This window comes from Aulonocara sp. 'chitande type north' Nkhata Bay, linkage group LG3 (assembly GCF_057382095.1).
Source record: "Aulonocara sp. 'chitande type north' Nkhata Bay isolate Kocher_YH1m ecotype deep benthic linkage group LG3, A_spYH_male_GT1.1, whole genome shotgun sequence".
Taxonomy (NCBI): domain Eukaryota; kingdom Metazoa; phylum Chordata; class Actinopteri; order Cichliformes; family Cichlidae; genus Aulonocara; species Aulonocara sp. 'chitande type north' Nkhata Bay.
This window is the reverse complement of record NC_141346.1, coordinates 8,844,471-8,859,726: the sequence shown is the minus strand read 5'-3', so window position 1 is coordinate 8,859,726 and position 15,256 is coordinate 8,844,471. Positions and strand designations below refer to the sequence as shown.

General features: G+C 42.2%; 2 protein-coding genes across 4 annotated transcripts in view; one reads left to right on the top strand and one right to left on the bottom strand.

The window, feature by feature from the left end:
* The window catches only part of LOC147333809 (uncharacterized), a 53,764-nt gene that overhangs the window by 18,684 nt on the left and 19,824 nt on the right, over nucleotides 1–15,256 (bottom strand). The window lies entirely within an intron of this gene.
* LOC147333811 (uncharacterized) lies at nucleotides 850–8,613 on the top strand. 3 transcript variants are annotated; one of them, XM_086270742.1, is made up of 3 exons: nucleotides 850–1,126; nucleotides 4,343–5,444; nucleotides 5,804–8,613. In XM_086270742.1, exon 2 carries the CDS (start codon nucleotides 4,469–4,471, stop codon nucleotides 5,441–5,443), a length of 975 nt encoding a protein of 324 aa, XP_086126868.1. In that variant the 5' UTR covers nucleotides 850–1,126; nucleotides 4,343–4,468; the 3' UTR covers nucleotide 5,444; nucleotides 5,804–8,613. The 3 variants fall into 3 exon arrangements, with proteins under 3 accessions (XP_086126868.1, XP_086126860.1, XP_086126852.1); XM_086270734.1 differs by lacking the exon at nucleotides 850–1,126 and adding an exon at nucleotides 2,301–2,367 and having other exon boundaries at nucleotides 5,807–8,613; XM_086270726.1 differs by lacking the exon at nucleotides 850–1,126 and adding an exon at nucleotides 2,301–2,367.

The following is a 15,256-nucleotide window of genomic DNA, read 5'->3' as shown; positions in this document are numbered from 1 at the left end:
GTGGTATTTTTACACGCATTTCTAGTTAAAGTAATTTCAGAGGTTCATCCCTGAAAATTGTAAATGTAAAAAAGTTGCATAAAACAGTTTCCAAATTAATTTTGAGTGTCTTCATAATTTTATTTTTGAGATACACCAATTTGTATATACTGCAGCCACCAACTTTGACATTCTCATTTACATGACTTATTTAAACATTCTCCTCTTGAATGCAAAATTCTTAAAAACATCTTTTATCCTTTCAAGAGTAAATAAATCTGAAAGCTGTTCCATCCTAAAAGAGTACAACAATGTGTAGTTTATGATGTTCTAAAGGTTTCAGCATCTTTTTGAATTTGTCACATGTGTGGAAAGGTATGAGTGAGCCTTTGTATCATACTGTGAGAGATGCTCGTCAGCACACAAACCCAGAGTTTCTCTACAGGAACACACAGAGTTATTCCCTGTACTGTAAGGACACGTTCAGCATTGTGCAGTAAATCCAGATCATCCCAGTTAAATGCTTACATGGATGTGAGTGTGGTCGTCAGAGCAGCGCTGATCAGTGTCAGGTTATAATGACCAAGGTGTACACAAACACTAAGTTTGAGTGTGTGCAGTGAGACTTCAGTCACAGCGTTTAACTGAGGTGTGAAAAAATAAGCTGAACTCTGCAGCTTGTTGTGGTCCCCTGTGGCTTGACACGCCTTCCAGCTGTTCTCCAGCATTTTCATTTACAGTCAGAAAATATCTCCACATGTTGCTCCTCTTTCTCTCTCTCTGCAGTCCAAATGCGTCTCTGAGCGCATCTGAGTCACGTGACGGCACAGTAACAAATCCCAGCAGGGCAGGAAGAAGGGGGCGGAGCAAAGTGCGTCTGCCGCATAAGAAGAGGTGTTCACACAGACAGAGCTGCTTTTTCATCCAGAGCGAGTAAATAGTGAGCCTCCAGGAGAGAAACAAACTAAAGTATCGATCATATACCACTACCAACGTTTGGATCGATATCTGCATCGATCTGCCCACCCTTGTCTCCTGGATCGTAGCTGCGATCAGCGTGAACCACGTGGGTCTCTGCTCCCTGACCTGTTTCCTGTGTTTGGAAAGAGTTCCAGCTTCATCTCTCGGTTTGTGGGCTCATCTAAAGGTAAGCACCGAGCTAACTTCAACACTACATTTACTAACCCTGCGCAAATTTGCAGAAATCCCTTGAAACCAACACCTACTAGAATCACTGACTTTTTTATTTTCTGGTGAGTTAATCACCCCTGCTGAGATTTGTACGGGTCATATGCTCGATTCACATCCTGCTTTTGTTGTGCAAACCACCCATTGTCTTTGAGGCCTGGCACATTTGCTTTTGCACACACATACAAACAGTGGCGGTCCTAGCCAGTTTGGTGCCCTGGGCGAAAACTCCCTCTGGCGCCCCCCCCCCCCCCCCCCCCCCCCCACACACACACACACACAGACAAAACATATTAAGGATTGTACATTAACATAAAGCTGTTGTACGTACACACACACACACACACATGAAGAGAGAGAGTATGCAAACAGCCATCATAATTTATCATACATTGAGAACAGGACAAATCAACAACTGACAATGACTATTTAATATTAAAATCTGTAACATAATGTATTGTCTGGAGTTTGGTCTGTTACTGTTGCTATTTTTACCATCTCTTTTTGGAGCAACTGTAACCCACATAATTTCCTTAGAGATTAATAAAGTATTCTGACTCTGATTGGTTCAGGATGACCTGCCATTATCCAATCACACATCTGCTTACCTGCATCTTTTGCTCGTTTCTCCTCTTCTTTTCTCCTTTTTCTGAACTGAAGACATGATGGCTTTGAACTTTTCTTGTCCATCTTCCATTGGTTCTAATTTTGCACTCCAGTATGAACACAAATCTCCAACATATATATGTGGAGTTGGGGGATATATATATATATATATATATATATATATATATATATATATATATATATATATATATATATATATATATATATATATATAATTAATTAGGGGTGCAACGATATTCGTATCGATATTGAACCGTTCGATACAGTGCTTTCGGTTCGGTACGCATATGTATCGAACAATACAAAATTTGTAATTTATTTTATCAACTTTCCTTCTGACGATGCTGTCTGTGTTGAGCGCTCAGTGAATCTGCGTTCGACTACTCCGCCTAGGCTGCACTGTCGAGCGCAGATCCACTGAGCGCTCAACACAGACAGCATAGTCAGAAGGAAGAGCGCAGGGCAAGCTAGCAAGACAGAAGTTAAGCTCTCCTTGCAACATGGACCCCCCCCCCCCATTCAGATCTGGCGTTTGGAATTATTTTGGTTTTCATGTGACGTATGACCCTGAAGGTAAGCGAGTCATGGACTAAAGTAAAACAGTATGTTGGATGTGCCATGCAATGCTCAATTACATAGGTGGGAACTAGTGTGTTAGCGCAGTTAGCTCGTTAACGTGTTGGCCGTCTAGCCCCATGCACAGGGCGATCGGTGGTAGCTCGTTAACGGAGATTTGCCGTGTTGTGGCGTTAAGGTCATTTCAACGAGATTAACCTGAAAGCACTAGTGGGAACACAACGAATATGACTGCACATTTACATCATCCTAGTGCAAAGACAAAAACAACAAGCATGCTACTAACTTTAGCCGAGTCATTTAGACAGCTGTTAGCACATGATTCTCCTTATGCTGCTGAGAATATAGCCCAGAAGAAGCGGATAGTATAGCTTTTATTTTGGAAAGAGGCATTTCTCTGTAATAAACTCTCTTTTCCAAAGATGAGTGATTCCTCAATCAGATACAGGGCTCGCAAAATCGCTAGCCCGACGTCCCGGAGCTAGCGATTTTTTTCAGATGGGCTACCCTGCCCGTCGGGCTATTGTAGGAAGGAAAAATCTATGTCAATGCTTTTGCATTCTTTCGGAAATGTAGCTGGGTAATTATGTCATTGGCATCGGTGAGCCACTGCCAATATGTGACATATTGAAATCGCGTTTGAATTTGCGCTTGTTTTTTTGCTTTCACTTTGCAATCGCGCGAACTGTGTATAGAGAGCGACAGCACTGATCTGTGAGTGATGATAATTTGTGCACCAATTCCTCTGACATCGTCTTATTAATCGTTAGCTTACTATGCAAACATGACAAGTGAAATCTCCCGCAGCAAGCTTAAACATGTGAGAGGTTGATCGTGCAGAGAATCGCTGAGCATTATGTGAGTGCGTGTGTAAAAGCAGCAGGATATATATTGTAGCGGGTCAGGGCTGTTCGGGGTTCTGTTTGTACAGTTATGTTTTGTTTATGTTGCCATAGTGACGGGTGACGCCCTCTCGCTGCGACGGTGTGTCCTTCCGGGGTCAGAGGGCGCCCTGTGTGGTGTTGTTGTTGTTGCTGTGCTGTTGCCGCGCTGAGCAGTTAGCTAGCGGCAGTGTTCTTCTGCAGATGTCAATAAACGGCTGTGCTCCCTGGCTAGCTCACGGGAAGCAAGACCAAACGATACCTCCGTCTCCTCCTTGTCTGAGCTCGCCACAATATTTTAGTTCTGCTGAGCCAAATAAGACAGGTCAGGGTGAAGAAGTGACAGCCAAAGAAAAACTTACCACAAAACGGAGAAGTTATGACAAATCAGACTATAAGGCAAAAAGAAAGTGCAGCTTTATGGTTTCATGGACAAAAGAATTTCTGTGGCTGCAATATGACAAGCGAAATAACCAGGGCTGCACATAAGTGGTCCGCAGGTGCGCATTCGCTGTCAAAATAAAAAACGGGCACAAGATAAGAAGTTGCAACGCGTGTTTGCATACATAAGATTTTCAGGAGGAGGACAGACATTTGTTTAGAACTCTTAAAGATGTCGAAGAAGCTCCTTTAAGCAATTACTGTGATGTTCCTCCACCTCCAAAGAAATGTCAGAAGGAGTCCGAACCACAAAAGAAGCACGTATTCTTGGAAAAGTAGTTGCAGGAGGTGAGCTGGCTTCAAACAAATGATGAACGCACAGAGATGTGGTGCGGAATGTGCCGTGAAAATTTAATAATGACAAATTAAAAAGGCATGAACATTTTTTTTGTATCGAAAAAATATCGAACCGTGACACCAAAGTATCGAACCGAACCGAACCGTGAATTTTATATATATATATATATATATATATATATATATATATATATATATATATATATATATATATATATATATATATATATATATATATATATATATATATATATATATATATATATGCTCACAAAATACCACTACTAAAAGGCCGGTTAGAATAATGCATTTCCCACAAATCACTGCCTCTGTTTGTATCTCTGTCACTGCAGGATCAACGTGGATCGAGAAGTCAACGCTCTCAGGAGGCCGACAATTTCGTTGAAGAAAGAAGCGGAAGAAAAAAATACAACCGTGACGAGTTTGGGAAAGATTTTACTGTGAAAGCTTCCCTAAAAATGCATCAGGTCATGCACACCAGAGAGAGACCATTCAGCTGTGGAGACTGTGGAGAGTCTTTTACCAATTCTGGAAACTTAAAAAGACACAAACTCATCCACACTGGAGAGAGACCGTTCAGCTGTAACGAGTGTGGAAAATCTTATACGCAGTCTGGACACTTAAAAACACACAAACTCATCCACAGTGGAGAGAGACCATTCAGCTGTGGAGACTGTGGAAAGTCTTTTACCGATTCTGGAAACTTAAAAAGACACAAACTCATCCACACTGGAGAGAGACCGTTCAGCTGTAACGAGTGTGGAAAATCTTATACGCAGTCTGGACACTTAAAAACACACAAACTCATCCACAGTGGAGAGAGACCATTCAGCTGTGGAGACTGTGGAAAGTCTTTTACCGAGTCTGGAAGCTTAGAAACACACCAATTCATCCACACTGGAGAGAGACCGTTCAGCTGTGGAGACTGTGGAAAGTCTTTTACCCAGTCTCAAACATTAAAAACACACCAACTGATCCACACTGGAGAGAAAACATTCAGCTGTGACGAGTGTGGAAAGTCTTTTACGCACATTTCAAACTTAAAATCACATCAACTCATCCACAATGGAGTTAAACCGTACACCTGTGATCAGTGTGGCAGAGCTTTTACTCACAGTAGCAACTTACAGAGTCATCTAGTTACCCACTCTGAAATTAAGGCGTACAGCTGTGACATTTGTGGAAAAACTTTCAGCCGGATAGGGAGCCGAAATACACACCTACGCATTCACACCAGACATGACGTGTACAGCTGTGATCAGTGTGGTAAACAGTTTACAACAAACGCAGAGTTACGACGTCACATGTTTACCCACACCGAGGAGAGACCTTATAAATGTGACCTGTGTGAGAAAACTTTTAAATCTCCACATTACCTGAAAGCACACCAACAGATCCACACCAGAAAGACTCTACAAGTGCGGTTACTGTGAGGTATGTATTTATATTTTTATCTTGTCAGCCCGACTGTTTGAAACAACTCTGCTCATCAAATTGTGTTAGCATGTTAGCAATTCTACTGCATGGAAAGGCAGCTCTGAATGATTATTCAGACTCTAATCACAGGTTTTTAGGGATAGTGTTTGAGAATCGTTATTGTTATTGTAGCATTAAACTAGTTTTAATTTAATGTTTTTACTCTTATCATTTTTATAGCACATTAAATTGATCTGAGTGTGATAATGTAAACAGTAAAATGTAATTGGACTTTGGCAGAGATGCTCTTTATTTCAGGTGACGTTCAGGAGAAAAATGTTGAAGGACTGACTTACTGTCTTTGTGTTTTTGTTTAGAAGCAGAGCGACACAAATGGATCAATTTCTCAACCCTGTAATCGCTGTGGGAAAGACTTTTGTTGTGACCTTTGTGGAAAAACTTTAAGTCATTGAAGGACTCTGAAAATACATCAACGTAGACACACTGGAGACAAAATGAACTACCGTATTTTCACGACCATAAGACGCACCATACTAAAAGGCGCAGTCTCAGTTGTGTGTGCCATTACTGTATTTAACACACACATAAGGCGCACCAGGTTATAGGGCGCATACAAGTATGCGTATTTAACAATTAAGCGGAAGCAAAACTGAGTTTAGTACTCACATTTTTAATACCGGTAATTGTCATCAATCAAACCCATCGAAGTCCTCATCCTCTGTGTCTGAATTGAACAGCTGCGCTAAATCTCCATCAAACATTCCAGGTTCACGGTCTTCACCGTCAAAGTCACTTTCAGTGCCGTGCGGCTCCTCGGAAATGATGCCGGCTTTTGCGAAAGCTCAAACAACAGTGCCAGCAGACATGTTAGTCCAAGCATCTACAATCCATTCGCAAATTGTGGCGTAACTCGCCCGGCGCTGCCTTCCACTCTTAGTGAAACTGTGGTCTCCATCGGTCATCCATCGCTCCCACGCCGCTCGCAGCCTTACTTTGAACGGCCGGTTCACACCGATGCCCAGCGGTTGGAGTTCCTTTGTCAGGCCTCCCGGAATGACAGCAAGCTCACAGTTCATTTGTTTCACTAGTTTTTTCACATCGGCTGTGAGATGGGCACGCATAGAGTCACAGATCAACAGCGATGGTGATGCGTGGAAAAAACCACCTGGTCTCCTTACATACACCTCCCTCAGCCACTCTCTCATCATTTCCTCATCCATCCAGCCCTTTTCATTTGCCTTAATGATGATTCCTGCTGGAAACTTCTCTTTAGGCAAAGTCTTTCTCTTAAAAATCACCATAGGCGGCAGTTTCTGTCCATTAGCATGGCAGCCAAGCACAACAGTGAAAGAAGACTTTTCGTGCCCCGTTGTGCGTATCGCTACTGTGCTGGTCCCCTTCTTCTCCACAGTGTGACTCACCGGGATGTCGAAAGTGAGCGGCACCTCGTCCATGTTAGTGATGTGGCTGGGCTGGATGTTTTTGTTGCCGATGTGTTTGCTGCAGTAGGAGCGGAAGATGGCCAGCTTTTCATTATAATCCGCTGGAAGTTGCTGCGCTACCGTAGTCCTGGTCCGGATGGAAAAATGGCACCGTTTCATGAAACGAAAGCACCAAGACGGACCTCATTGGAAATGTTCAATTTTCATTTCTTCTGCTAGCGAAACTGCTTTTAGTCGAATGGTGACCGTCGAAACGCTTCTCCCACTTGTTCTTTGCTCGATGATCCACTGCTCGAGTCTTTCCTCCAACTCGGGCCACCTCGCCTTATGTCCGCGGAAACTCAGCTGTGTTTTCTTGACCTTTCAGAGCTTGTTTTCCAGCTTCCTCCACTTGCGAACCATCGATTCATTAATCTTAAATTCTCTCCCGGCTGCTCGATTTCCATGTTCCTCCGCGTAGCTGATGGCCTTCAGTTTAAACTGCACTTCATAAGCGTGTCTCTTTGCCGTTTTCAGGGTTGTTAAAACAATGATGTTCTGCATAACGCACATACCTGACCTTTTATACAGGTATGTGCGATTGTCCCGGTATATACAATCAACGCCCACACTTCACCCTTTAGTGTTCTCATGGTGTTCTCTACTACGTCCTCCTTACAACACACACAGGGCGCACTGCACTATAGGGCGCGCCGCACTTTTTAAAGAAAATTTAAGGCTTTTATGTGCGCCTTATAGTTGCGAAAATACGGTACTGTAAAGAATGCGGGAGAGGCTTCACCACTTCAAAGGACTTCAAACAATATGAACTCCTTCACAGTGGCGTTAAAAAGCATGTCTGCGATCAGTGTGGGTCATCTTTCATCCGTGCACGTCAGCTTGAAAAGCATAAATGAGTCCACACATGAGAGAAACCATACAAGTGCAGACACTGTGACAAAACCTTTTCACAATCATGTGATCATACTAAGCATGAGCGCAGACCCATTAAAGAGAACTTCATCTGTGAAAGAGTTTGAGTAATCTCAGTTCATACTCCACTCACAAACGATTCCATGTTACAAATAAACTGTTACGTCTTGATTCCCGCTTTTACGTTAATCTTGTAAACAGTACATTTGCATAACGACTGAAATCGGCCCAATGAATGAACAATGGGCTGTGAGGTCAATTTCTTCATCATTAATATGCAAATTCTTATGAGCATTGATCAACAACCACTGGTCAATGGCCACGAGTACATTCACAGAGTAAAAATTTGCATAATGATTATGAAGTTTACTGTTACCAATGTTCAAAAACATTTACTAAATTATCTTCTCTGTGCAAACATCAGCGTGATGCAGGACTGAAATCATTGCCATCTCTGGATCGCAGTGAATCTGCAGAGACAGAAAGATCCTCTTCTGGTTTCAGGGTCAGACTTAAACCCTTGAGATCAAGCTCCACAGACTTCAGGTGGAGTCTTCTGTAAAGATCTGATTAGGCCCCTATGAATGAAAATGTGCCTCTTGTTACATTTTAAGCTTTCTAAACTGTTCCACTGTAGTGTTTGTGTTGAGTGGTTCGCTTTGTTCCAGCAGTTTGATTAAGAAATCTGTTTCCTGTTATATTTTTAAAGAATGCATTGATCCATGTGTTCTGCAGTTTTTTTTCAGCTTGTTTGTGTAATGAAATCCTGCAACAATTAAACCAAAATTTTATATGTTAAATAAAGAAATGGTTTACTGACAAAGAGTTTGAGCCGTGATGTCATTTTCTGTATATCAGAGCAACACCTGAAGTGACCAGTGTTTAAAGTCAGAGTCAAATTTTGTGTCAGCATGACCTTGTAAAAACTTCTTGGCGATGCTTCACTATGTTATCTGCTAACTGTTCGGGTGTAGAAGGACGAAACTCCCAGGGTGACCAGTGGCAGGAGCTTCCTGATGCAGAGAGTTGAGTGTGGGGGGATATAAAAGAGAAGCTGAGGCATCCCAAGGTTAAAGCTGGCATAACTGAACTTTAATGTTTGATGTGTTTTGGCTCTCCTGCGTGCAGTAATTAATAGCTTGAACAGAGCAGAGCTTGATATAAAAGCCTGGGTGACAACTAACTTTATGCTGGTGATTATACTTGGCCCTAAAATACCTAGAAATATGGTATCCAACCAGATACTTGCTCTGGATGGCATTACCTTGGCCTCCAGTAACACCTTGGAGTAATATTTGACCAGGACATTAAACAAATATTTAGGGCTGTGTGATGAACCAAGTTGAAAAAGCAGAAGGAGTCACAAGAATTATTAGAAAAACAGTTTTCATTCATTTAACCCAAATATTACATTTACAAAAGTAATTAATGTTAAGCTCAAAAAAATGTCAAAGAAACAAAACTGAACTCAGGCAAAGAACTGCAAACTTAACAAACCAAATGACTGCACAAAGAAATATAACTGACCTAAACAAACATTTTCTCTGTATCTACTACAATATAAAGCGCAATAGATACAATTGAATTGAATTGGTTCTTTAGTATTTCTAAAGGGTTAAACTGCTTCCTCACATCTGCTTCATGAATATGAAGGGTTGTAGTGGGAGAAGGTGGTGTGAAACCCTCATAGGTGTGAAGTGAGGAGGGGGCTCCTGTGGGTGAAGTCTTTCATAGCATTAATTGCTTTGTTGTGGCGGGAGTGGGGAATGTGCAAGGATGGGGTGGCTGTAGCTCAGGAGGTAGAGCAGGTCACCTATTGATTGAAAGGTTGGAGGTTCGATTCCAGGCTCCTCCAGTCTGCCAAGTATCCTTGGGCAAGATACTAACGCCAAGTTGCTCTCCGATGCATCCATCGGAGTATGAATGTGTGTGAGTGTAGTTAGAAAGCCCTCAGTATAGAGGTATTGCTTGTGAGAATGGGTGTGACTGGGTGAATGTGTTGTATAGAGCACTTACAACTCTGGGGGAGTATAAAAGAGCTATATAAGAATCAGTCCATTTTACCAAGTGAAAATCTGGCATTTAAAGATGAATGGAAAAGACTCGCTCACAGCTGACTAATGAACATTTGCATGCATGCTTAAGAACTGCATTGACCCCATTTCACACAAGCTTTAAAATTCTGCCTGCACATATCAGACGTGTAGTCATCTGTGTCCATATTTTCTCCAGCATACAGGGGATTCCTATCATAATAAATCTTTTGGTAAGAGGTGATAAAGAACCTAATCAAAATTTTCCATCCAAATTCCCTCCATCTTTGTGAGGTAGTGCATTTCCATTGTGCTTTCCACATTTGAGTCCATTCATCCTGTGTTGTGCACACTCCTCCCTCCTTCTCCCATAATGTCTTATTTGTAAAAAATGTATACAAACAGGAAATGTGTTTTTTATTGCCGTCACCACTAGGGATGCACCGTTACCGATACCGGTATCAGGTATCGGCCTCGATACCACATTTTCTAAAGTACTCGTACTCGTTAAAAGTCCCCCGATACCGGGGATCGATACCACGGTCTGAGACCTGTCTATGTTTGAGCGGCATGTAAGGGGTTAATCACAGGCGCCAAGTGCCCGCCCCCAGGCCCCGGCTGCAGGTCAGAGCTGGGAGAAGGAGAAACAAGTGAGCCGTGTGGAACTAATTCAAAGTGAATGAAGACGCGGAAACAAAGGCGGACTGCATATAGTGCTCAGCTCAGCAAACAGTTATCCTTTGTCCTCCCTGGTGAACATGATGTCAGGAATCTGACTTTAAGGACACCTGCAAACCCATTAATCTGACTTTGTACTTATACCATTCTGGTCATGTGATCATGTGGTTGTAGGACGCTCCTCTTCCTCAGAGGATCCACCTGTGCTTCCTCTCCTCTCTCCTCCACCTGTTACAGTGAGGGAACGTCCTCCATGATGGAGGAGCTGCTGGAAAGTGCTGAGAGTTTCCTCCAGAGTGAGACCTCTGTCACAGTTCAGAGGATCTACGGCAGCAGAGACCTTCATGGACACTAAAAGTCTCAAACACACAACAACAACATCACACTGACTCCACTCTGACATCACTGATCAATAATCAAAGAACACACAGATCAAACTGATTGATCAGCCATCAGAGGAGTCGGATCAATGGAGCTGCTTCTGTTCCTTATGTCCCCTGTTTGGTCCTGGACCTGAACTCTCCCTGCAGAGGAGACACAAGACAGTCAGACACACAAGAACAAATATAATCTTTGACAACTGAGGAAGTTTGGGGTCTCTCCAGTGATCCTCGGGCCTTTCTATATAGTAGGGCTGGGTATCGTCACTGATTTCTAGAATCGATTCAATTCCGATTCACAAGGTCCCGAATCTGCTTTAGAATCAGCACATAAAGGGCGTGAACACAAAGCGCGGACCCGCCGACAGATCAGAATCAGCCAGCTGTCGGCTTTCAGCCCCGACCGTGAGAAAGGCGACATCTAACTGATTCTGATCCGCGGGTCGCGCTGTGTGTTTACGTCTTTGTGCAGAGTCCATGTTCCTGCTCTCATTTACTGTCTTAGCTGTTTGGTGGTTGTTGAAATTTTGTGAGATTTCACCTGAGATTCTGGCATTTCGGGCAAAATAAATTTATATTAAAAAATTGATTCAGGATTTTAATGAATCGATTTTACGTTATCCAAGCCAGAAACGATATTAATCGAGAAATCGATTATAAAAACCCAGCCCTGTATACAAATAACAGCTTCAGCTGACGCAGCCTGACTCAATCCTAGATGTTCAGCACACAGAGACACAGTTTATTTATTTTTTTTATTTATTTATTTATTTTTTTCGCCTGTCCCATTTGGTTCTTTAGCCATCAGAATTGTTGTCTGAAGACCAACAAGGATACCCAATGGATTTACTTTGCCAAATGGATCATCGTGGCATTGCCATATTGGTCCATTTGGTCGATCTTTGTTTTTATTATTTATTATATTTTATTTTCAGATGTTACAGACGGGACAGACATGAGTGAGAGATAGGAAAGGGAGAAAGAAAGAGGAAGGAAGGGAAAAACAGAAGGGGAGAGGGACAGTGAGAAAGGGGGGGAGAAAAAAAAATCTCCTGGATCACCTGTTGAGAGAGGAATAGAAAACAAGCAAAAAAAGACAAAAAAACCAAAAAACAAAGCAACATACTAAACACAACACCATCGCATTAATCTAGCTAAGTGTAAACAGCAGTAAATACTAAATATTCAATGTTGTTGTGCAGTACGCAGGACAGATGTGCTTCGAAGTAGCAGCCAAGAAAGGTGTAATTTGGGTCTACGAGCAGTGAACACCCGTGTGCATACCTGTGTGGATCAGCGCGCTTTGTGGCTGCCGTCAGCAGCAGTTATGCAATTTGAGACAATTTTATGGTTCAAGTTACAATGAATAAGTGAAATACCTTATTGTTAATATATGTGCGATGTAATGTATGTTGTTGGTGTAAATACATTTACAAGGGTTTACAGAATGTTTCCGGGGTGGAACCAATGTTTAGTCTGTTGTTTGAGGTCGACGGTATATTCTGGTACACGCTACACTCGGTAGAGCGCAGCATGCTTTCGTCTCTCCCTGGTGGTGGTAGAGATATGTAGACGCATGCAACGGAGTGTTCGACCATGGGAAAGAGTGACACTACAAGAAGCATTTCATTTAACCCCTGCAAGTTAATGCGGCCAATGAGGTATGCAATTTGTATATGTTGTGATAGAAAATAAGATGTTTGTTTGTGATAGAGCGAGCGAGTTATGGTAACCACGTGTATATGTTAGCATTTTGTGAAGGTGAAATTGTAAGCATTTGTGTTGTTTAATAATGTACTTTATTGTTTATTCTCTATGAGAACAATGTACGGTGGAAATTGATTATTTTATGTTGTTGTACAGTTCTCACGGCATCGTTACGGCATCTCTGGTGGCATCGTTGGTGGCGCCCGTGTGCAATAAATGCCAGTAAATCAAGAACGCCTTGTGTTCGTTTTTCAACTTGGAGGGAGTTACACGCTTGCATTCCAAAGGTTTCTCCATGTAACGATCTGCTAGGGAGTGTGGGGGGGCCACAGCCCTGTCCTCCAGGGTGTGAAGCAGGTATGGAGGAGATCAAAACTCCAGACATCCAGAGGCCCCCAGAACACAAGAAACCATATAAATATATATAAAAACCCACCCCTGTATACAAATAACAGCTTCAGCTGACGCAGCCTGACTCAATCCTAGATGTTCAGCACACAGAGACACAGAGGTGCCGTTTAAAGTTTAGTGTTAACCTGAGTCACTGATCATTTGCAGTATTACAGAGTCTGGCAGTCTTTGCATGATGTCCACGTCACTGTAAGTTTCTAGCTGACTCTCAGGTGTGACAGGTGTGCCAGCAGGAAAGAGTAATAATAACCTGCATCCTGAGGTTTGTCATGCAGGATTAAAGGAGCCAGGCTTTGTTCACACTGTGATTAATCACTTTACTGGAAACTTTATTAACCAGTAACTTCATCAGTCATGACAGAAGCTAATATTTCTGTGCTAACATCGTTTAAACCAGTGGTTCCCAAACTTTTTTTGCTGGGCCCCCCTTTGTTTTACAAGAAAAATTTGCCCCCCCCCTCGTGCGCACGAACACATCCTCCAACCACACACGCCCATATTTTGCTCCATTGCGGTTTATTTCACACCTCAAACATTTAGTAAACAATTAAGCAAATACAAGTAATCTGCAATAAATTACAGGTAGTAATAAAATAAACTACTAACTCTTTTACGCTGCGTCCGCACCTACACGGGTATATTTGAAAACGCAGCTGTTTCGTCCACGTAAACGGCGTTTCAAATCACCGAAAACTGAGATTTTTAAAAGTATTTTTTTGCGTTTACGTGTGGACGAGGAATACAGAGTTCATCACGCAACGTCAAAGGTATGTGGCTCTTTTCACGTCACGCTGTGTGCCACGTTATTGTTTACATGAGATGAATTGCAGAATGATAGATAGAGACAAAATACTGTTAATCTTACCATCTTCAGGTTTTACACGCTTACATACACACACAGTTACTGTCCCTCCATTTACAAAGGCAGAGGCGTCATGATGTGATTATTTTACTGTAGTTGTTTTTTCCTGTGTAATAATATTCAACATTGCTATCAATACATTTTTCAACAAATGTCTCTGTGCAAAATGGGTTTAAAAACATAAACAGCTGTGGGATCCTGTTTGTCCGTGATTTAAACAGCCCAGCGCGCTCTGATGAAGGGAAAACCAACCCTGCAGGGAGACCTACCTCGGCACTTGTGCAGGTGAAGCCAAAGGGAAGATTTGCTTCACCATATTTTCTAGTCTTTGGCTTAGAATGAAGTTGGTTTGGAAACATATTCAGTGATGCTTCATCTCCTGCTTTGCACAAAACAAAAAACAAAGAAAGAAACAAAAAAAAAGCAACATTTTGCAACTTCAACCTAAAGCGCTCCATCTATGCAAGATAGCATGGGTGCTGTGGTGCTAGCAGTGTCCAACTAACAGAAACTAACAGAAACAGTTGCCTCTGCCATGTTTTCCTGTTTCTTCTTTCCTTGTAGCCGCTAGATCAGAAGTTTATTTCCTCTCAGGTTTGTTACTTTCAGTAAAGTTTCACTGTTAGAGCCCTGACCAGCATCCTGCAGCATCTGGAGCAGCTGTGTGGTGCTGTCATGGCAATAAGGATCCAAATCTGTGGGATGTTTCCAGCAGGGGTTATAACCTGCAGTCAGCAAGGTGTGCCTAATTAAAAAGGGGAATTAAAAAGGGGAATTAAAAAGGAAAAAACGAATTTGCCATGAAAACAGTTAAGAAGTAGATCACCTGTATTTAATGGATGTGTTTTTGAAACTTTTCTTTTTACAGATTATTTTCTTTCTGGCGGTGCAGTGTGTGAGTGTCGGGTTACAGAGAGGATGACGTCACTGTTTTATTTCCTTCCTGAAAGCAGAGAGCAGGTTTTTATTGAGATGCTGAAATTCTCAATAAAATTCGTTTACAGCCTCCTCTCTCTCTCTGCTGATAGGAGTAAATGGAGCTCTCGCCCTGAGTGAGTCCTTGGTGACATGAGGCCTGGGATTTTCTTCTCCTTTCAAGAGACTGAAAAGAAGCTCAGTCATGTGAAAGCCTGGCTTTCAACATCCCGTTACTCCTGTCTACCTTCTTTATCTCTTCGACCGTTTAACCCTTTAACCTTCACACACTCTCTTTCTTGATTGAAAAAGAACAAACTCTGGGACTGAATTCAGAAGTTCAGATGGTTCAACTTTAGACTTGAGAGGAAAACGATACTTCTGAACCAAACAAAGGACTAAACTTTGGGATGGAAATACAGGATTTTACACACCAATGAAATGAATGGGACTAAATGAGAGGAGGGTT